This window comes from Panthera tigris, chromosome B1 (assembly GCF_018350195.1).
Source record: "Panthera tigris isolate Pti1 chromosome B1, P.tigris_Pti1_mat1.1, whole genome shotgun sequence".
Lineage (NCBI taxonomy): Eukaryota > Metazoa > Chordata > Mammalia > Carnivora > Felidae > Panthera > Panthera tigris.
Window position 1 is genome coordinate 77,582,974 of NC_056663.1, and position 22,767 is coordinate 77,605,740.

The 22,767-nt window shown below is 34.4% G+C and overlaps 1 protein-coding gene across 22 annotated transcripts in view; it reads left to right on the top strand.

The window, feature by feature from the left end:
* Window positions 1-22,767, top strand: part of IQCM (IQ motif containing M) — a 644,218-nt gene that overhangs the window by 359,960 nt on the left and 261,491 nt on the right. For 21 of the 22 annotated variants that reach the window (XR_006216738.1, XR_006216737.1, XR_006216740.1 and 18 more), the window contains one exon: window positions 16,310-16,471. Coding sequence is in view for 18 of the 22 variants with exons in the window: in XM_042983796.1 (XP_042839730.1) it covers window positions 16,310-16,471 (162 nt within the window). In the remaining 4 variants the exon portion in view is untranslated. Of the gene's footprint in view, window positions 1-16,309; window positions 16,472-18,970; window positions 18,991-22,767 lie in introns of those variants that run through there. The other variant, XM_042983807.1, reaches the window with a different exon arrangement.

The following is a 22,767-nucleotide window of genomic DNA, read 5'->3' on the forward strand; positions in this document are numbered from 1 at the left end:
AAAATGACACTTTGCATCTTAAAAAATTTTGCAAAAAACAAATGTCACTGACACAGATTTTTATTATTGTTCAAAAGTTTAAGTATTATTCATATTTGAGCCAGCTAGTTCTTTTGAACAGAGCATATTAGAAAGACCTAGAATTATATATTCAGTTATTTCATGGGCCGGTTAGCTTGACACAAAGAATCCATTCTGTTCCATTGCACAAGAAGGAATTCCTTTTTAAAGACAGCTTTATTATAAATACATCTCAGGGATTATATGAGTCACCAAATAAGAGTGTGAATGGCTCATTCCAAATTTCTCATGGCAAATAATAAAAGAAAATATCATTGAACTATAGTTTTAATATTTTAAGTCAGCAACATAATTTTATCCAGAATATTACATGTCAGAGTATAATAATTATCACATATTTTTTTAGTCCTTGGTGATTTCTTTGGAAGTTAGAAAAAATCATATCAAAAGTGTTTTGAGGAAAATGCTTACATGCCAACACCCTTGAGGAATAAATAGGAAATATTCTTTAGTTTGCAACTATATATATATATATATATATATATATATATATATATATGTATTGGCAGGGTGACTTTTTGCATGCTTTTATTTACAAAGAAAGAGTATACTTATTGGAAATTGGAGACCCTTAGACTTATGTATTTATATCACATCTTCTTTATCCACTCATCTATTGATGGCACTTGGAATGCTTGTATAATTTGGCTATTATAAATAATTCTGCAATAAACATAGGGGTGCATACATCTTTTCAAATTAATATTTTTGTATTCTTTGGGTAAATACTCAGTAGTGTGATTACTGAATCCTAGGGTAGTTCTATTTTTATTTATTTCATTTTAATAATTAATTTTTCTTTTTAAGTAATTCAACATGGTGAATTACTTTTTAAGTAATTCAAGCAACATGGTGCTTGAAGTCACGATCCTGAGATCAAGAGTTGCATGTTCTACTAAGTAAGCCAGCCAGGCACCCCAGGATAGTTCTATTTTTAATTTTTTGAGGAATCTCCATGCTGTTTTCCACCGCGGCTATACCAGTTTGCATCGCCACCAATAGTGCAGGAGGGTTTCCCTCTTTCCACATCCTTGCCAACACCTGTTGTTTCTGTGTTGTTGATTTTAGCCATTCTGACAGGTGTGAGGTGATATCTCATTGTGGTTTTGATTTGAATTTTGCTGATAATGAGTGATTTTCAGAATCTTTTCATGTGTCTGTTTAGGGGAAAAACATTTTTAATCCAGATAAGTAGCAGATTATGTGACAACCTAAATGATGGACAGGTGTACTTCTCAGAAGAAATAACATAAATATATTCTTTTTATTCCCAACTGCCATCCTAGGTAAAACATGTTAATGCTGCTTGAAACATAAACCTTACTTTAAAAAATCTGAATCAAAATCCAAGATTTTAGGATAAATGATCAGAGAAATAACCGTTAGCCTGTTATGAAAGGGATGCAGAGAATAACAGTACAGATAAAAATGAATCTGTTCTCTATTCTCTTAGTCACTTATATCTAGTTAATGCTAATTTTTGAGCCAAGAAGAAAACCTCATTGAAGCATAGAAAAGTCTACTTGCAGGTTATATCATTCACAGGGAGGAGCTAGTTGTCAGCAAACTGTCTCTTGACTGTGCTTTAAGGTTAAAGGTAAGAAATGAAAGTTGTGAGTGTGATCTAATTGCAGTGTGTACTATGTATCACGTTAGTATGTGGTACTTATAAAGGGTATTTCCACCTTAAAGGGAGTGGATGTTAAGGGGAAAGGTCGTCTTTTGATAAACAGTAGTTCTTAATTTTAATGTAGTCAAATTCACCTATCTTTTCTTCTTTACTTTGTATTATTTCTGAAGATTATCCCAGTGCATTTTCTGAACTATGTTACACTAACTTTTTCCCTTTTTCTTCGAGACAATACAGTGTATTAGGCTCATGTTTGTTATCAGTTTAATATGTCTTGTTAATTTGCCATGGACCACTAAAAACAATCTGTTTATTATTTCTGCCAATACTTTTGATCTTAGTGCTTGCTAATCTGTTTTTCCTTAGTTTCCATATATTTTTGTCTTTACAAAATCTTCTTTAAAGCCCCATTAAAATAGAAAGATAGCAGGTCTCTAATCTACTTTATCCTTTAAGCTTGTTATCCTATGAAAGAAATTAAATAAAGTACAGTGGATTGCATACACACTTATAAATTATGTAATAAGCTTATCTTTATTCAAGCAATTAATCTTTCTCTTTTGGAAAAACCCAAAGGGAAATAACCCAAGTTGTCTTATATTTCCAAGAAATAGCATGCACAAAACACTGGAATTTGGCTACTTACTCTATCTCAAATGTCAGAAAAAAATCTTCTAAACACCATAGAACTTTTCTTTTAAATACATTTATTGGAATAACCTGACTAATAAATATTTAGCTACCTCTAGAAAATAGCATAAGATGATATACTTCTATATTCATGTAGAAAACAGCATAACGATACACTTCTATATTATAGAAAACATGTGCTATTTATATATTTACAGGAAAAATATCCCATGAGAGTTTCTTTCCAAATGCCTTTAATTTATTTGGAGAATGGGAAAAGATGGTAAATATATACATGTGTGGTCTTTCCCCTTTTCACTGGTAACCAAACCTCTAAATTGTTAGAGGCAGCAATATATCTGGATAAAACACTATGTATGTTAACTCATTGGAAGTTTAGCTTTATCAGAAATTATTCTGCATTGGTTTTGGCCCTTTTAAGCATATTTTAAGAAATTTATTATTTGTTTTTAATTTTTTTATGTTTATTTATTTTTGACAGAGAGGGAGACAGAGCATGAGCGGGGGGATGGGCAGAGAGAGAGAGAGGGAGACACAGAATTAGAAGCAGGCTCCAGGCTCTGAGCTGTCAGCACAGAGCCCGATGCGGGGCTCGAACTCACAGACCGCAAGATCATGACCCTAGCCGAGGTCGGACGCTCAACTGACTGAGCCACCCAGGCGCCCCATATTTTAAGAAATTGAAATACTTTAAGTATTTCCTAACTTATCAAAACCCTCTATTGACATCCTAGCAATAAAACGATAGAATTAAGCTTCCTTTTACTTCTCCCAAACATCTCCCAATCTTAAAAATATATCTAATGATTTTTTAAAATATTTTCAAGGTTTCTAACATATATACCTTTTCTGTAAGTCCTACAGTTGTTTGGCCTTGTGTTTCTATATATTAAATGAGTTCATTACTTACCAGTTTCCTTCCTTCCTTTTCCCCTTCCTTCCTTCTTCCCTTCCTTAATGTTTTGCCATGAGCTTCTCTGTTCTTTAGTTCCTTATTTTGATTCAATTTTATTTGGCTCTATTTTAACACAATGTGGTGTTTTATTGCTCTGTTTTGTTTTATTCCAGAAAGAGGTTGTGGGTGCCGTATTTCCTGAAAATGATTTTTGTATCTTTATAAAGTTAGCTTCATATAAAACTCTAGGATTGCACCTTCTCTCAGAACTTTTAAGTTTTTTTTTTGTTTCTTTGTTGATTTCTGTTTTGGAAGAACCAAAGTCCTCTATTATCACCTGTTGGAAGGGATTTGGATTCCCAGAGGCTGCTTTGTATATCCTTAAGTTCATTAGGTTTTCCATGGTCTTTTTGATGTGTGAGCTTGCCTAGGCTAAAATTCCCGCTTACTCAGTCAAACACTAATTTAGATGTTGCTCCAAGGATATTTTATAGATATGATTGAAGTACATAATTGGTTGACTTTAAGTAAGGGAGATTATCTGGGCAGGCCTGAAATAATCAGGTGAAAGGCCTTTAAAGCAGAGCTGAGGCCTCCCTGAGGAAGAAATTCTGCCTATGGATAGTGACCTCAGCTATGCCCAAGAATTCCAGCCTGCCCTTCTTGATAGTCTGCTCTATGAATTTAGGACTTGTCTACCTAGTCCCCACAAGTGTATAAGCAACACATCAGAAATGTCTTTCTGCCTCTCTAGTTGAATACTGACTGATAAAAATTATCTAAAAATGTGGAATTGGGAAGTCCGTGGAGACAAAAATATTGAGGACTCTGATAGTGAAAGTCTGGATTGGCTTGAACAGACAGTTAGTGGGATTATGGAGGTTAATGATTCTGCTAATTAGGATATAGAAGGAAGTGAGGAGCATGGTAGAGAAAATCTAAATCACCTTAGAGAATGCCTAAATTACAGACTGTTAGTGGAAATATGGAAGTTAAATGTACTGCTACTGGGGGCTCAAAAGGAAATGAGGAACACCTGATTAGAAATTAGGGGAAAGGAGATCTTTATTATATAGTGGCAGAAAGCTCCGTGTAATAATGTCCTATAGTTATGTACAGACTAGAGTTTGGAAGCTATGACCTTGGACATTCAACTAGGAGATTTCTAAGCAGAGTTGAAAGTGCAGCCTGGTTACTTTTTGCAGCTTATAGTAAAATGCAAGAGGATAAATTGAGAAAAAACTGGAACCTGTAATAGATGATTTGGGAAATTTTCAACTCATTCAAATTGTGAAAGATGCTAAAACTAAGACTTCACTATCAGAAAAAAACATGCTCTATAGGAAAAGCTGAGAGTATGGCTAGACAACATTTTGCTAATACGTCAGAAAGATAAAAAAAAAAAGACAATTTAGTTACACAAAGGTTCTTTGAAGAGAGAAAAATATGTGATTAATAGAAACTCTCAGTTATCTATGCAGAAGTCACAAATGGGGGTAAGATATTTTAGGAAGGATGTGTGGAGAAGCCTTTTGTCTAACGGAATGAATCTATGTAACATACATGGAAAAACCACAAGGTTCTTGAGAATTTAATACCAGCAGAACCTGGTCAGTTTTGTCCAAAAAGGACAAAAACATTATGAAATGAAAGAAAGCTCCTGGACACCCAGAAGTATAGAGGCAGGAAACAGACTGATAAAACTACTCTGTTATGATTCCATGCTACCCTTCATGAAAAAGGAAAAATGATTCAGAGGGCAGAGATGAAAAGTACAGATGATTATTTCCAACCCTTGAAATCTAATGGAGTTTATCCAGCTGGATTTCAAAAACACTTCCCCCCCCACCCCATTTTCTCTCTTTTGAATGGAAATATCTTAGCTGTTATCGTATGCTTGTTTCAGCATTGTAGTTTGGGAGCAGACAATGTGTTCTTAAGTTTCAGAGGTCCATACATAGAGAGGAATTGTGCCCCAGGATGGATTATACCTAGAGCATCACCCATACCAAATTTAGATGATTTTTAAAAAAAATTTTTTTAACGTTTATTTCTGAGACAGAGAGACGCAGAGCATGAGCGGGGGAGATGGCAGAGAGAGAGGGAGACACAGAATCAGAAGCAGGCTCCAGGCTCTCAGCTGTCAGCACAGAGCCCGATGTGGGGCTCGAACTCACAAACTGTGAGATCATGACCTGAGCCAAAGTCGGCCGCTCAACCTACTGAGCCACCCAGGTGCCCCTAGATGATTTTGATGATGAGTTTGGGGACTTTTGAACTGATGAGATTTTTGGATTTTGACTTGATGCTATCAATGGTAGAGACTTAAGTGACATTGGGATGAGGTGAATATGCATGTGAGACAGACATTAACCTTGATTCCTTTGGCTCCATCTCGAAGTCATTCTGAGGTGTAGACTTGGACTGGGTATCTCAGTTACTTTTCCTGCTTCTCCTATGTTCCATCTACACAGATAGGTCTTGTCATTTCCTCAAAAGGTCCCTGGAGGGGTCCTTCAGGACCATGATTCTTCCCTTCAGACACATCTGTCTCTTGTCCAAGATTTGAAGAAGTTTGTGTCAGCTGTAGATATTCTCTCTCATTTAGGTCTGAATTTCATTGTTTCTGTCAAATACTTTTCCGATTTATTAGAGGTTGTGGGAACTTTAATTTTTTACTAAATATGTTTATATATTTATATTTTTGGTGTGTTAAAAATGTTTTGGGGGGGCGGTTATCATGGGATGGAAGAAGAGAAAAAAAATTTCTTTCACTCTACTACCTTTAACCAGGGATATTATTACCCGTAAGTATACCTGTAAATATTTTGAGCCAGGAAACTGGACATTTGTTAAATAAGTTAATTCTTCCACTTGCTAATTAACTTGTACTCAATCTTGTTTCAGAAGGAATTTAGATTCATTTAAGATTTTTGATAATTAATAAACAGACCTCAAGTCATAGAATTCTTTACTGGTATTAAGAAATCTAAATTAACCCGGCAAATGAACTCCAAAAAGCTAAATAAATTGCTCAGTTCTAAAAGCACTCACTGTTTAAAAATTTAGTACATAAAATAATATTTAAAACCTCATTTATGTAGTATTCATTTGGAAAATCCATCAGGAAAGATTCTTAGTTATTTAGAGTTCATATTTTGCTGTATGAAACAGAATGGTATTATTTTGGCTTCCTGTATCTGGAGAGAGTCCTAAGCACATGAGAGGTAAAGTAAATCTTTGGATTTTTTTGATAATAATTTTTGCATGGCAGACTGACATAACTGTTGAGTAAAGGTATAGAGCTAAGTTTGTTGTATTGTTATTATTTTTTAATTTAATGTTTATTTTTTGAGAGAGATAGAGAGTGCAAGTGGAGGGAAGGGGCAGAGAGAGAGAGAGGGAGACACAGAATCCAAAGCTCCAGGCTCTGCAGCTGTCTGCACAGAGCCCGACAACAGGGCTCAAACTCAGGAGCTGAGCCATGAGATCATGCCCTGAGCCAAGACTGACACTCAGTGAACTGAGCCACCCAGGTGCCCCAAGTTTGTTATATTCAATTGCCAGATATTATAATTTTCAGTAAGAGATTGAGATAGTAGGGGGCAATAATACTTAAAACACTGAATTGTGAAATAACTCCACCTTTCTTCCCAGTATACTCAAAAAAAATTTTTTTGAAGCATTTATTCATTTTTGAGAGTGAGAGAGACAGAGCATGAGTGGGGGAGGGGCAGAGGGAAAGGGTGACAGAATCCGAAGCAGGCTCCAGGCTTTGAGCTGTCATCACAGGCTTGAACTCAAGGATTGGGAGATCATGACCTGAGCTAAAGTCGGACGCTTAACCGACTGAGCCACCCAGGCGTCCCTCCCCAAATACTTTTCAAAACTGATATTACTAATGAATAGCCTGAATATTTGTTGGATTTCACCTGACCCTTAAGAATATGTATATATATGGGGAAATGACAAAAAAGATGACAGTATGTGGCAAGAAAAACAAGAGGATTGGGGAGTTCATATTTGATTTAACAATTTAAGGTAACTATATTTATTTGGAGTTTTTATGCTTCCAATCTAGGAGGTAAATTTCTTTATGAAAATATTCTTCCAAAGAAAGTGAAAAGACGTATCTTTTGAATTATGTATGGTGAGCTCATTGTATGTATGCCACTGTGCTCTTAAGTTTTAAGAACGTTTTGTGGTATTGTGTTCTCTCAAAGTAAAGGCATTCAAAGTAAGGTGAGAGGAGAATTTGTCTTTAGTCAGAGTAGAGTCATGTTAATGGATTTAATCTGGCCATCCTGAGACTCAGACCTTAAGAGAAAAATGAAGGGCATTTTTTAAAAGTTTGTTTATTTATTTTGAGAGAGATGGAGAAAGTGCAAGCAGGGGATGGGCAGAGATGGAGGGAGAATCTCAAGTAGGCTCCGTGCTGTCAGCACAGAGCCCAGGTGGGGCCCGAACTGATGAAACCATGAGATCATGACCTGAGCCAAAATCGAGAGTCAGACACTTAACTAACTGAGCCACCCAGCTGCCCTTGAAGGACATATTTTTAAAATGGAATACTTTATATTAACCAGAATACCCCAATCATTTATGAGACAATGTTTGCATTACTTCTAGTACACAGACAACCACACACAAACACACACACACATAGGCGCTTTTTTGTAGTTGTTTTGATTGTGATTTTTAAAAACTCTTTGAATCATATTCTTTTTCTGTTATATATTTTAGCAAGTTTTTCTTATGACTGTTAATTATCATATGCTTATTTTATGACCTGTAGCCATATTGTACTATCTAAAATCATAATAGTTTTCAGCTGATCTTGTTGACTTTTATTAGTATGTAATTGTTTCCCTGAAAATAATGATATTGTGATATTTTTCATAATTATGCATCTGTCATATAGGATGTGACTTTATGATATATTTTTCTTGGCTTTTGCATTGGCTAGACCTTTTGAGACCTTAGATAATAATGATAAGGATGGACATTGTTATTTCTTCACTGATTTTAATATTATATACTATTGATGGTTATTTTAAGTTAAGTGTTCTCTTCCAAGTTTACTAGATATCTTTATGAAGAGATTTTTTTTTAGTTTTATTAAATACCTTTTCAACATCTATAAAAATAATTTACATTTTATTCGATCTATCATATTACAGCTTGAATCTTTGTTCCTCCTTAGGTATTATTATTTAAATATGTTGTTGGGTTTTTCATGGTTTTCAGGTTTTTAGATGTAAAGTTATCTTACTCTTTGTTGTTTAATAACAAAGATGCTTCTTTTCCAAAGATTTTGAAAAAATCTTTTTAAAGCATTTTTTAAAAATGTTTTTTTAAAAAAGATTTTTAACATAAATTTATCATTGAGCATTTCTTTAGCAATTTAATTTAGGTTTTAACAGACCATTTGTTTTTACATAGGCTTTTAGAAAAAGCCCATCATAAGGAATCTTTATAATTCTATTGGAATTATTAACCAGTTATTTTACTGTTTTATGTAGCTATATAATTTATGTGTAGTAGTACGATCTGTATTTTTCTCTAAGTTTCATGAAGACAGAAAAGGGGAAATGTCTTTTAGCTTTCTTTATCAAATACTTGAAAATGCATTTGCTTTTAAGTGTAAAGAGTAAAAATAAAATGGGAATAAAATTAAAATGTTAGCATATTTCTTTATGAACTCTCTGTTCTGATTAGAAGTGAACCTTTTGAAATAACTGTACTTTTATTATTGAATAATCCAATGGCTGCAATTTTATAGTTTTATATTTAATAGCATAATTTTTATTGGATTTATAAAGATATATGTCAAAGACACAGTTTTCTAATATTTAACCTTTGAATTATGTAGTAAAGAACATTCTGAAAAATTCACAATATGTGCCTGTTTCCGTGAACTGAGGAGATTTAAAAGTAGTAATATTTGCTATATTTTAATAATTTTTAAATTAATATTTGCTATCTTTAACACATTTTTAATTGGTGTACGTCCTTATTTTATATTCTTTATTCTCAGTCAAGTGCTAGTGACATTTTTGCTCTTCTTTAAAGTGAGTAATAGCAGTATTTAACTATAATATGAAAGATCAATAGTCCTTGTATTTATTTTTGCAGGTCATATCATCCAGTGGCAGATTGTTTAACTGCTTTCAACCATTTTGCCCTTTGGTTTCAAACCTTAACATCTTGCTCTTCCACTAATGATAGTTAAGATCTTCTATTTCTTAAAAGAAATTAAATATAAGAAAGTTTCATTACTTTAAGAATGGGGAGGCTTTACATTCATCTCCTTTGTTCAAGACATAGATAATTTTTACACTGATAAATTGGTAGCCTTCTTTAAAATTTACTAATAAATAGGGGCGCCTGTGTGACTCAGTCGGCTAAGTGGCTGACTTCAGCTCAGGTCATGATCTCCTGGTTCGTGAGTTTGAGCCCTGCGTCAGGCTCTGTGCTGACAGCTCAGAGCCTGGAGCCTGCTTCAGATTCTGTGTCTCCCTCTCTAACCCTCCCCTGTTCATACTCTCTCTTTCTCTCTCTCTTTCTCAAAAATAAATAAACATTAACAAAAAAATTAATAAAAAAATAAATTTACTAATAAATAGAAAAAGCTTAGATAAAATGGCATGATGAAAAAGTATGACATTCGCTTATTTCAAATCAAAGAAGATGGTTGCCACATACGTGTTGTGGCAGTGGCAAGATAGTAAAAGTACAACATTTAGAAAGTGGTCATTTACAGTGGGTTATAGTCCATTCGACCACCAGTCCAAGCTCACATTCATTAACCCCATACCAAAACCCACTATGACTGGTCAGTGGCACATGAGAGATAAATCAACGTTTTAATGAATGCATAATGTTCACAATGGAAGAAAACCTCGACTGTCACCATTGCTTTTAGCTTGTGAACTTGGTGTGCTTATGAAGGCTTTAAAGAATATTTTTACCTCGGCAATAAATTGGGCTACATAGTAGTACAGTTACTGGGCAAAGGTAAAGAATAGGCTATTTCTACCCATACTTGAAAATACTTGTTAATAATTGACATCAGTAACAAGGTCTGCCATTCTGGTTTAATGACCCAGGGTCACTAGTCAAGCTTTTTTAGCCTTCTAACTCTCCCTGATACACTTAGAATTGGTCTTGAACTTAATAATTTACATACATGCCCTTTTTAAGTATTGAGTCTATGCTGGGATTTGTGTTGAGGACAGGCCCATTAGGAAGAAACTGACACTTTCAAAAATTTTAGAAACTCAAGGTTCCCATCATTCAATGTAAATAATGTTCTTTCATCTAAGATTATGTTGCTCTTGCATGTTTAGTGTTAAAATATCCTTTAATAATAATTTTAGAAAGGGACAAGTGTGATGATAAATGGTCTTTGTTTTTATCATTCTGATTGCTAATGTAAAGCTGCCAACTTTCAGTGTATTACCCAATTTAAAATTTTTAATATTTTATTTTTAAAGCATCTGCTCAATTTATTATTTTTAATAGAAATATTTTAATATTTATTTCATCCAGGAGTGATTTGCCACCAAGTGTTCTATTTACTACCTGTGCTCTATTGTGGTTTCTTCAGCGTTGTGGGAGAATAAAAATTATGCATATGGGATTAGATTAGCCAATTACTGAAAGTAATAATTATTCCTTATGCTCTTTTGTATTTCCAGAATTTCCTATCATGAACACATAATGTGTTTAAAGCCATGAAATAATGTTAAAATAACCATGAAACCAGAATATTTGCCAAATACAGATAAACTCAATTAGTAAGATCCCATTGATAATATATATTTTTTTTAATCACTGTGTTCAAGTTTGGGAACCTGCCTTAAATATTCAGATTCAGGCTCTGCAAGAGGGAAGCAATGAACTGTCAATAATGCAGTGCCCTGTTTGGGAGAGGAAGGGAAGGTGCATTTTGGGGTTCTCTGAAAATTCACCATCTACTACAAATATTGAAGATAACAAACATCACTTATCTGAGAGGCAGGGGAAACCTGGAGGAAGCTAAGGGGGTCACACTGGGATTTTATGCTAGTTTACATTGTTAGCAAACAAAGAGGGTTTTAATCAGTTGATTAATAATGGTGTCGATCTGAGAGATCATCAGTATTCTCTACAAAATAAATTCTTGTGAGAAGATGAGTGTCAGAAAACTGCTGGAAAGAGCTGTGAGCTGCCTCTGTGAGAGAAACCATGGTGTGGACTAGCTGACTATGTTGGGACAGCTGAACAGTTAGAAAGATGGGAAGAAAACTTCAAGGGGCGAGGCCACCAGGTGACTAGCAACTCTAGAGGCCACTGACAGCCCCTGATACCCAGTCCCCTGTGTTTAAAACAGTTTGACATCCTCGTTAAGAGGACAAGCTTTGAGGTGAGACAGAATTAAGAGCAGATGCTGGCTTCACTATTTACTAGCTGTGAAGCCCTGAGAATGCTCTGCAACCTCTCTCTGTCTCAGTGTCTTAAGATTTGAGGGGCACCTGGGTGGCTCAGGCAGTTGTGCATCGGACTTCAACTCAGGTCATGATCTTGTGGTTTGTGAGTTGGAGCCCCACATTGGGTTCCATGCTGTCAGCACGGAGCCCATCTTGGATCCTCTGTCCCTCTCTCTCTGCCCCTCCCCACTTGTATGTGTGCATTTTCTCTCTCTCCAAAAAACAAACATTGACAAAAAAAAAATATTTGGTATGAGTATGATAAGATGAAATTCACAGGGCTGTCAGCAAGTTAATATATGTGCCTTTAGGATTCAGTTAGCTAGTATATATAACCTGCTTAGCACCCAAAAAACACAACCAGTTATTGTTTTATTCATTTAATTAAGAGGCCTTTTATTGATCCTTTGTAAGTATCAGGTACTCCTAGGTGATGGGTGATACAGTGTAAGTAGGTTAGCAAGCAGTCATGGACCTTGCCTGCCTGGAGCTAATAATCTGGACACAGATTTTAATCAAATAATAATAATATAAAATAATAGAATTACAAACTTCAGTAAGTATAACAGAGGAAAAGTTCCAAAAACAATAACTCTGGGATCTTAAAATGCAGAGGCTTGATCTAGTTTGGTGAGAGTCAGAGGAGTCTCTGGGGAGAGACATGAGGTTGTGTAGAAGTTACTGGGGTAATGGAGGGAAGGAGAGGGGACATGCCAGGCAGACACAACATCTTGTGCAAAGGTCCTTTAACAGGAGGAAATAAGGTGTATTTATGAAACTGAAAGAGATCCAAGGTTGTTAGAGATGGAGGAGGTGGAGGGGCCAGAATGTTCAGCATCTTTTGGGACTTAGTAAAGGGCCAACATTCTTTTAAGAGCATCAAGAAACCAATGAATAGAAAATGGATAAAAAATACATTTTTAAAATGTTATTGTGGCTGCTATTTAGAGATAAGATTGGAAGGGCCAAGAAGGCTATTTAGGAAACTAAGGAGTTTTTGTTGATGTAGGTGATAGCTTTTTCTAGACTCTACCATTAGATAGATGCTATTTACTGAGATAGGTAACCCTGACACAAGACTGGTTTTGGTGCATAGACTTTGAGTTGCCTCTTCGTTAGTTAAGTGGAGTTCTCAATTAGTCAACTGTACAAGTATCTTGTTTTTGCCACATTTTGTTAACTCTAAGATGTATACTTTCATATTTTAATGTTACTGAAATTAAACTATGTCGCATTATAATCAATGCTATGCCATAGTTAAATTTCTAGTCCTTTGCATTTCTTAGTGGTATATAAATTGATGGGGCCCTCAACATCTGTAATGTCTTAGATCCATCAAAATATTGTTATTACTAATAATTATAAGAAGGAAGACCTCCATAACACCAATTAGTAGCCCACAAGTGACCAAGTAACAAAAACTTCCAGTCCATAGCCAATAGGAACCACCAACCATCAGAGCATCCAAAACAGTGTAGGAGTGAAAGTGTAGAAAGGGCAATTGCTTCAAGACAACTGACGTCTTTTCCACCTACCCACAAACAAGTAAGATGGAGGAAGAGACAGGAAACTACCATCATTACCTAAATGGGACAGAGGCTATATCAGTATCTGTTAAATGAAGCAGATCATATTAATAGTAGTATCTAATGCTTAAATAATACTGGCTATAGATGAGGTGTTCTTCTAAGGACTAGATGTTCTCCTAAAGACTTTATGTACATTAACCCATGTATTCTTCATAACAACATTATCATGTGGACAGCTTTACCAATGATAACTGATCTGGAGAGAGGTTGACTAACTAGCTTCCGGTCACATAGCTCATAAATGGCAGATCCAGATTCACACTCAAGAAGTGCTGCTCCAGAGCCTCTGCTGGCAACCACTGCTCCCTCTAATGAAGATGACTAACTACTTGGTGACCTGGGAGCAATAGAGAGTTCTGGAAATTTTGTGTGGGCTTTTGCCACAGAACCAGACTATGACACATATATTGAAGGTCTTCAGATTTTTACTATACATGTGGCGTGGGGAGGAAGGAGGAAGGAAGAACTCTTATTCTGGATTCTGAGAACAGTACTACTATATCTGAATCCAATATGGCAATATTGGCTTAGCAGTGCATTCAAAGGAAGGTGTTCCAATAAATAACAAAAATTTTCAATATCAGCAACAAAAGTTAAATCCCTGATTTTATCTTGTGTTGACATATGTAATAAAAAGATAACATGTTTTATAAATTATATGTTTTCTAAAACTAAAAATGTTTATCTGTAATCAACTTTGATATTATGAAGGAAGGCACAGTCATTCAGAAATCATATCATTTGTGTTACCTGATGGTAAATGGTGACATTAGCAGGACTCTGAGCTAAGCCAGTAAGAAAAAGTTGTAGCTCTACATTTACCACTACAGAGATTTTAGTGTAGGCATTTTATTTTGTTTGATGGAAACATTTGTTTTTATGGAAAATATAGTGCTTATTAAAACCAATAAGCATAATCCTATCAAGCTATATTACTAAACACCCTTTTCAGGCTAAAGGAGTTAGAAAGATATAAGTGTTAGGGAGGGGAGACACCTTAAGTACGGTTCCATCTTTTTACACTAAATAACTGCTGTTATTGCTAGTCTTTCCTGCTTTCATTTTCTTTATGGTTTCAAAGAGAGAAATTCTGATCTATTTTGTTTCTTTATTTTGTGTATCATGGAAAATTTCAGTCTTATGTTTTATTTAGCTATGTGACTTCTCATCATGATGTAATGCTGCATCCTTAGACTCCCTTACAACTTTGGAAGCCCCCTCCAGCATGAAAAGCCCCCCATTCAACTTCTTTCTTTAAAAATTTTTTATGTTTATTTTTGAGAGACAGAGAGACAGAGCATGAGTGGGGGAGGGGAAGAGAACGAGGGAGACACAGAATCCAAAGCAGGCTCCAGGCTCTAAGTCAGCACAGAGCCCAATGAGGGGCTCAAACTCACGAACGGTGAGATCATGACCTGAAGCTGAAGTCAGACACTTAACCAACTAAGCCACCCAGGCACCACCTCCCCAACTTCTTGAAGAAGTATGAGCCAAAAAGTACAACAGGTTCACTCTTTAGCGCTGGTTTTATAATAGTTCAAGCCTCCTTTCTTCTGTTGACAGATGATGTTGGCAGGTGTTGACAGATATATATATATATCTGTCTGAAGTGTTCTAGTCTCAGAAGCAGGACTGTGAAAGTTGGATTAGGAGTGAGGTAATAGATTGATACCTGGCACACTACCCACCAACAAGTCTACTTTCTTACTCATTCAAGCATTATGTCATATTGTCTTATACTTACTCTACCACAAAATATGCTATTTAACAAAATAAAGGAATATAAGAAGAAAGGGAGGAAATTAGGAAGGAAAGAAAGAAAATGTAACAGGGTTATAAGTGAAGGTTTACATCAGTATTTCTCTTTTGTTTGAGATGTTTCTAGGTAGAGTTACTTTGAATTCATTGCTCAAGAGATTGTCTTATTGAATTTTAGGCACTAGTTTATCAGCCAAAAACTGAAGTTACCACCCAGAGGCCCAGGGTCCATAACCAAAGATTTTTCACTCTACAGTTCCAATTATTTTTGAATTCTAGTTTTCTCATCTACTAGTTAATGCAGGTTATGTTTGGTTGAGAATTATATGTTTGCAAATGAGAGCTTCCTTAGATAACCCAAAGCCTATTTGCATCATTTACAGAATGCAAGATTTAGGCAAGTTACTTAATTTCTCTGCATTTCAAATTACTCATGTAAAATGGAAATAATAAGATATGCCTTATAGATGTTTTACGAAAATTAAATGTATTAGTTTTTAAAAGAACTTGGAACAATTCCTTCCATATAGTAAGTGGCATGTAAATATTTGTATGGGGTGCCTTGGTGGCTCATTTGGTTAAGTGTCCAACTTCAGCTCAGGTCATGATCTCACTGTTCGTGGATTTGAGTCCTGCATGAGACTCTGTGCTGACAGTTCAGAGCCTGGAGCCTGCTTCGGATTCTGTGTCTCCTTCTCTCTCTGCCCCTCTCCTGCTTGCTCTCGCTCTCAAAAATAAGTAAACATTAAAAAAATAAAATAAATATTTGTACACACATCATTGTATTTTCTTAAAGACCATAGCCTAGGAATATTAATTTAGTCATTCCACTTTAGGGAACTCTACGTTTAGTCAACATTTTTGTCAGATTAATCTGATTTCCATTGTTTAATAGCAATTACAAATATACATATAGTTATATTATGTATAATATAAATGCTATTCATTGGTTACTTTACTTTTTTCCATACCTGTTAACAATACTACTTTAAACTGATAGTGTTTAAAGATGATATTAGTAAACCCATTACTCCTTAATTTTTGCTAGGAATTATCTGCACAGTAAGATTATTGGTGAAGTACCTCTGACTAAAGAAAATCCAAGTTGTCAACATAACCATTAGCATTCAAATTATTAAATAGTTTCTAATGTGCGTCCCTTAAAAATACATTAGACATTTTTGCAAAATGTCTAAAATTTAAAAAATATATATTCTTTTTTTTTTTTTTACAGAAGACCGTGACAGATATTCTCAACTCCTCAAGAAGTACAATGCGATTGAAATGTTATTTACACTCTATCCTCCTCAAGGTGCCCATGTGTGTAAAAATATACGACTTAGGTCAACTTGGCTGAGACCCATAGTAAATGGGGAAGAAGGATATAAATATATAGGTAAGATGCTGAATCTTATTATTTTTTTTTATATTATAGAAGAAATGACCCTTTATCTAACTCTTATTTGTCACTTAGATGATGTAGTGTAATATCTAGGCCCTGGGGAGTATTCATTTTAGTTCTTAAGTATTATTCCTGCAGTTTAAAAAGTGTCTGTATTACACTTTGGTGTTTCCTCTAGAATAGCAGAAACACACTGTGATTATTCATTCACCTGATGATAGACATTCGTGTTGCTTTCGAAAATGTGATACTCTACGGATAGTTACTATGAACATTCATTCATGCACAGGATCGTGGATAGACTTATCCTAGCATTTCTCTTAACCAAACTGTTTTCCAAAGCAGTTCTATCATTTCTTATCCCGAGCCCCCCGCCCCCTGCAGACTTCAGAGCTGCAATTGCTCCACATCAGTACTTGGTATAATTAGTTGTTCTAATTTTAGCCATCCTAATAGAGAAGTATTGGTATTCTGATGTGGTTTTCACTTTTCCAGGAGATAATGATATTTAGTATGTTTTCATGTATTTGGCATTGGATATCATCATCGGCCAACTGTCCATCTTAAATTTTTTGACCTTTTTTTTTTTAATTTTTTTTTTAACGTTTATTTATTTTTGAGACAGAGAGAGACAGAGCATGAACAGGGGAGGGGCAGAGAGAGAGGGAGACACAGAATCTGAAACGGGCTCCAGGCTCTGAGCTGTCAGCACAGAGCCCGACGCGGGGCTCAAACTCACAAACCGTGAGATCATGACCTGAGCCGAAGTCGGACGCTTAACCGACCAAGCCACCCAGGCGCCCCGACCATTTTTTAATATATATCTTTTATTATTGAGTGTTGAAAGTCCTTTAGATATTCTGAATATAAATCCTTTAAGATATATTCTTTGAAAATATTTTCTCCTAGTCTGTGTCTTGTATTTTCTTTCAATAATATGTTTTGAAGAGAAGTTTTTAATTTTGATGAAATTCAGTTTACTACTGTATTCTTTATGTTTTTGTTGTGATAGCCAAGAAAACTGGCCAGACTTCTGGTCTCAAGGGTTTCCTCCAGAAAATTTTATACCTTTGGGTTTTATATTTCAGTGTATAATCTGTTTTGAGGGTTTTTTTTGTTTTTTGTTTTTTTTTTTTTTTGTACTTGGCTCAAGGCATAGATTGAAGTTCTTTTTTTTTTTCTTAAATTTAACATGGTGATATCCAAATATGCTAGCACTATTTGTTGAAAAGACTATCCTTCTCTTAATTACCTTTGTATTTTGGTAAAAACCAAATAGACTAATGAGATACATAGATGGCAAATAAGCACATGAAATGATTTCTCTTTAAGTTTTATATAAAATGGTCAACATCATTAGTAACTAGGGCAATACAAATTGAAGCCACAAGAATACTCACCTATTAGACTAAAATAAAATTGAAAATATGGCAGTGCCAAGTCTGGCAAGGATGTAGAGCAACTGAAACACTCATTTATTGCTGTTGGGAATGTAAAATGATATAATCAATTTAAGAATATTTTGTTGGTACTTTCTTATAAAGTTGCAGTACTGTATCCATAACCCAGCCATCTCAGTCCTGGGTAATTACCCAAGAAAAATGAAAGTATTTGTTTACCAAAAACCTGTGTATAAGTGTATATAGTTGCTTTAGTCATAATTGCCAAAAGTTGGAAACAACATAAATGTTCTTTAGCTGGTGAGGTGGTAAATGAAAATTTTTACATCTACACAATGAAATATTTTTCACCTATAAAAGGGAATGAACTATTGATACAACAACAGGAATTTCACATGCATCATGTTAAGTGAAAGAATCCAAATTCATAGGCTATATATAGATTCTATTTAAATGACACTTTGGAAAAAGCAAAACTATAGGACAGAGATCAGTCCTGTGATTTCCAGGGCTTACAGCTGGTGGGAGGATTTGATTGCAAAGAGGCAGCATGAGGGAGTTCATTGGGTGATGGGATTGTTCTGTCTCTTGATCATGATAATGGTCATAGGGCTCTAAAAATTAGTCAAAATGAACTGTATAACAAAAGAGTGAATTTTACTGTAAATAAAATTTTCAAGATAAATACAAAAGAAAAAGAAAAAAGGATTTATATGAATGACAAACAAGTCCAAAAAAGATATGCATCATTATTACTCATTAGGGAAATGTAAATTGAAACACAGTGCGATACCACTACATGCTTACTAGAATGACTAAAATTAAAACGACTGAACACACCCAGTGTTGGCAAGGATGTGTAGCAACTTTAATATTCTGCCAGTGCAAATGTAAAATGGTAAAAACACTTTGCAAAATAATTTGATGTTTTCTTAAAAAGTTAAACATAAACCTGTTTTATGACCCAACCATACCACTCCTAGATATTTATCCAAGACGAAAGAATGTATACATCTGTAAACGATTTGTACATGAATATCCATGTATTGGTAAAAGACTCAAAAGTAGAAAAAATTCAAATGTCTATCTACAGGTTAAAGGCTAAACAAATTGTGATATATCCATGCAGAATACTACTCAGCAATATGAAAGAACAAACTATTGACAGTATTGATACATGTAACGACATGGCTGAATCTCAAAAGAATTATGCTGAGTAAAAGAAACCAGACCCCCCCCTCCAAAAAAAAAAGAGGATAAGAGTGTGAGTTCATTTTTATGAAATTATAGATAATGAACACTAAACCTTATGACAGAAGCAGATCTATGTTTACCTGGGATTGGGTTGGGACGTGGAAGTGAGATGTGATGGGTTGTGACAGGAATGATGGTAATGTTTATTATCTTCATCATGGTGATAGTTCCATGTATATGTACATATGTCAGAATTCATCAAATTGTATACTTTAAACATGTGCAGTTTCATTTACACTTCAATAAAGCTATAAAATAAATTTAAAGAACCAAGATAGTGAAATTTGTATTTTGGTAATAATTTTGAGAAATGATTTTAAGTTTTAGATTCAGCATTTTAGAACTTATCTATAGAGAGCCACAGATTTAGCACAGTCTCATTGGGCTAGTGTATGTAATGGCATATTTAAGTACCCTGTTCTGATAGATAACAGGGGAAGAAGAGGAGGAAAAGAGAAGGAAAATTATGAAAAATAAGATTGAGGGCTTCAGGCTTTATAAGATGAATCAAGACCCTGTTGCAATTTATCTTCTCTTTGCCCTTTTCCACCTGAACATTCCCACAGTGGAATCCATATCATTCCAAAGATTTGTGTTCATTGTTTATAGCCCATTTGTGAACATTTGTTGCAAATAAAACAAACATAAAGGAAACATGCAAGAGGCATTATTTTGTAAGTTAAAGACTCTATCTTCTGAAGTTTTATGCTTACCTTTTCCCTTTTTGTAAGTGACCAAGGTCTCGCATTTTTTTGAATTACAGTTGTTATTAAACTGATAGACAAAATAGTTTTCAGCATTTGCCTTGAGAAAGATTAGTGTATTACAGAAGCACTTTCTGAAACTCAGTATCTGCTCTGCTAGAAACATTTTAAGGAAGTTAGCTCTGGGAATTTATTATGTGTTCCACCATGTAGGCACTCCTGTTTATTGATTTCACTCTGTAATTTAGGGAAGTATCATCAGCAAGAACTGAGGAGTAGCAATAGAATTACTGAATGTTCTATAAATGGCATGGGTTGCTAACAAATTAGGTAGTATTAAGACCATACATACTCTAAAAGTATCATTATATCCATGTTTTTATATCTCAGAATTCCTATCATACTGGTTTGAATGTCACTGGAATGCAGCATAAGTCAGTCATACCTTCAAATTGCTTAAATACACAAAGTATTTCTTCTGAATGATAATTTATCATTTTAGATCAATGAATTAAAAACTTTTATTTTTTCTCCAGGAACATATGTATTTACAGAAAATAAGTTTAACAAGCCTTTTGGAAGGCTGGTCTTTTAATGTGTCTTTTCTTATCTTTCCTTATGAGTTGTCTGCCCTTGAGTCCCGCTGCTCTTCTGGCCTGTCGCAGACATACTGAACTTATTTCTCACCTGCATTAGCTTTTGTGACTTTGGTGGATTCTCAACCTGAAAGCTGTAGATTATATTAAGAACCCCTGGAATTCTAATGGGAATACCTTGAAAGGAGTAGGTTAGCCATTATCTCTCAAGACAATCATTTAGAGAATACAAATGAATGATTAAATTACTTTTTCAAACCAATGGTGCATTCTTAACTGAATCATATTATTATATTAATGTAAGGTTTCTAATTAGTTCAGATCCTGAGTAATGAGCAGAGACCTCTAGTTCTACTACTTCTTCATATATCATTTCCAGCCCTTCATATAGTACATTTTACTTACCCCTATAACATATGGTTATTTAAGTTATATAATTAATGCTGGAACTGATTTCCTGGCCTAATCACTGTTTTGTTACCCATTATAAAAGTGAAAGATATCTCTTTATGCTGTTCGGTTTATTCCACTGCCTTCAGGCAAGACCTGATGTGTATTAGCCAAATGAGAATCCCATCTTTAGACTCTGGCAATTACATAATTGTCCTTGACAGGTCTGATTTTTGATGATGATCTATCTCAGAACTTTCTACTCTGAAACATAAGACTTTCTTTTCTTACACATGTTGATTGCAGCTGTAACTTTTCCACAATCCACAAAATTAAGTCTATGCATAGATTAATAAGAATCTTTCTTTTTCTATAATAGGCCTTTAAAAATATTATTCCTCAGAAGCCCTCGTTCTAATCCTTAATGTCTTTTGGTACTTCTCTCTAAAAATTTTCCAAATTTTCTCATTTCTTTTAAGTGATGGAATTCAGAAGATATGATAATCAAATATATCTAATTTATTGTGAATATAATCCAGCTACCACATATTCTGCTTATATCTCTGTACTTGTTTTAAACTTTTTTTTTCTTCTTCCAAGATTTTATTTAAATTCAAGTTAGTTAACATATAATGTAGTATTGGTTCAGTATTAGAACCCAGTGATTCTTCACTTACATATAACACCCAGTGATCATCCCAAGTGCCTTCCTTAATGCCCATCACCCATTTCGCCATTCCCCCCACCCATCTCCCCTCTAGCAACCCTCAGTTTGTTCTCTATAGTTAAGAGTCTCATATTTCACTCATATGTGGAATTTAAGAAACAAAACAAATGAATATAGGGAAAAATAAAAGAAGATAAAAATAGGCACTTGTTTTAAACTTTTAAAACACACATCTCAGCATTTGGATTTCTACCCATCATCATTCTTTCCTTTTTTACCATATTTTCTTATACTATTAATATGTGTGCAATTTATTTTGCCTTCTTAAACTTGCTATCCTGACTTGTCCTGATTATCCTTAACTTATTAAGATATAGACATTTGTACTCTTGTTAAAACTACTTTGCGTTTTTAACCTGTTCTTTGGGGTATTCTGTAAGATTAATTATTAAAAAATGAAAAACTCAAATCCTGATTTGAAGGGAGCGTCATATATTTTATATCACTTATATATGCTTAAGTACAGGAAATGGTCTATTATAGTTTGGATAAGTTTAAACATACTATGGTTATATCAGGGTCTTACTTAGCCTATGGATAACCTGCTTGTTTGAGGAGAATAATATCACTAAAAACTATATTTTATATTCAATTGGACTTGTAAAGTTTTTTTGATATATACTTGTCGATGTCCCTTTTTACCAACTATAAACTATCAGCAGCCTCAACTTTCATGTTCTTTAATGTCCCTTTGATTTTCTTTGTTAAGGGCAAATTATGTGATTATGTTTTCATGATGGTACTTGCTGGTGGAACAATGGTATTTTATTTTTAGATGATGGTTCAGTTGGTTAAAACTTTCAACATTTAGTACATTCACAGAAATTATCCACAGAAAGATAAAAATGAATGCTGTATTGTATCTGGTGAAAGGTTTTCAACTATGGTCAAGTTATTACAAATTCTTTAGGATGATGAATGAGGTCTTGCTCATTTAATGGAATGAATGTGTTCTATGTGAATTCCATTTTTTCTTGGACTTCATTGATAAAATCAGAGATATGTCTCCCACTCTCCCAAAACCCAGTTTCACCAAGCAGGATGGAAGCATTTGCGAAAGACATTAAGATGTGGCATTAGATCTATAAGCTAAAGGAAATGTGAGTTTCATATTAAACAGTAATCTACCACTCAATACTTCTGAACTTTTTAAAATGAAAATTGTAGGATTAATGTCTTATTATTTGAATTCTGCATCCATTTATTTAACAAGCATGAA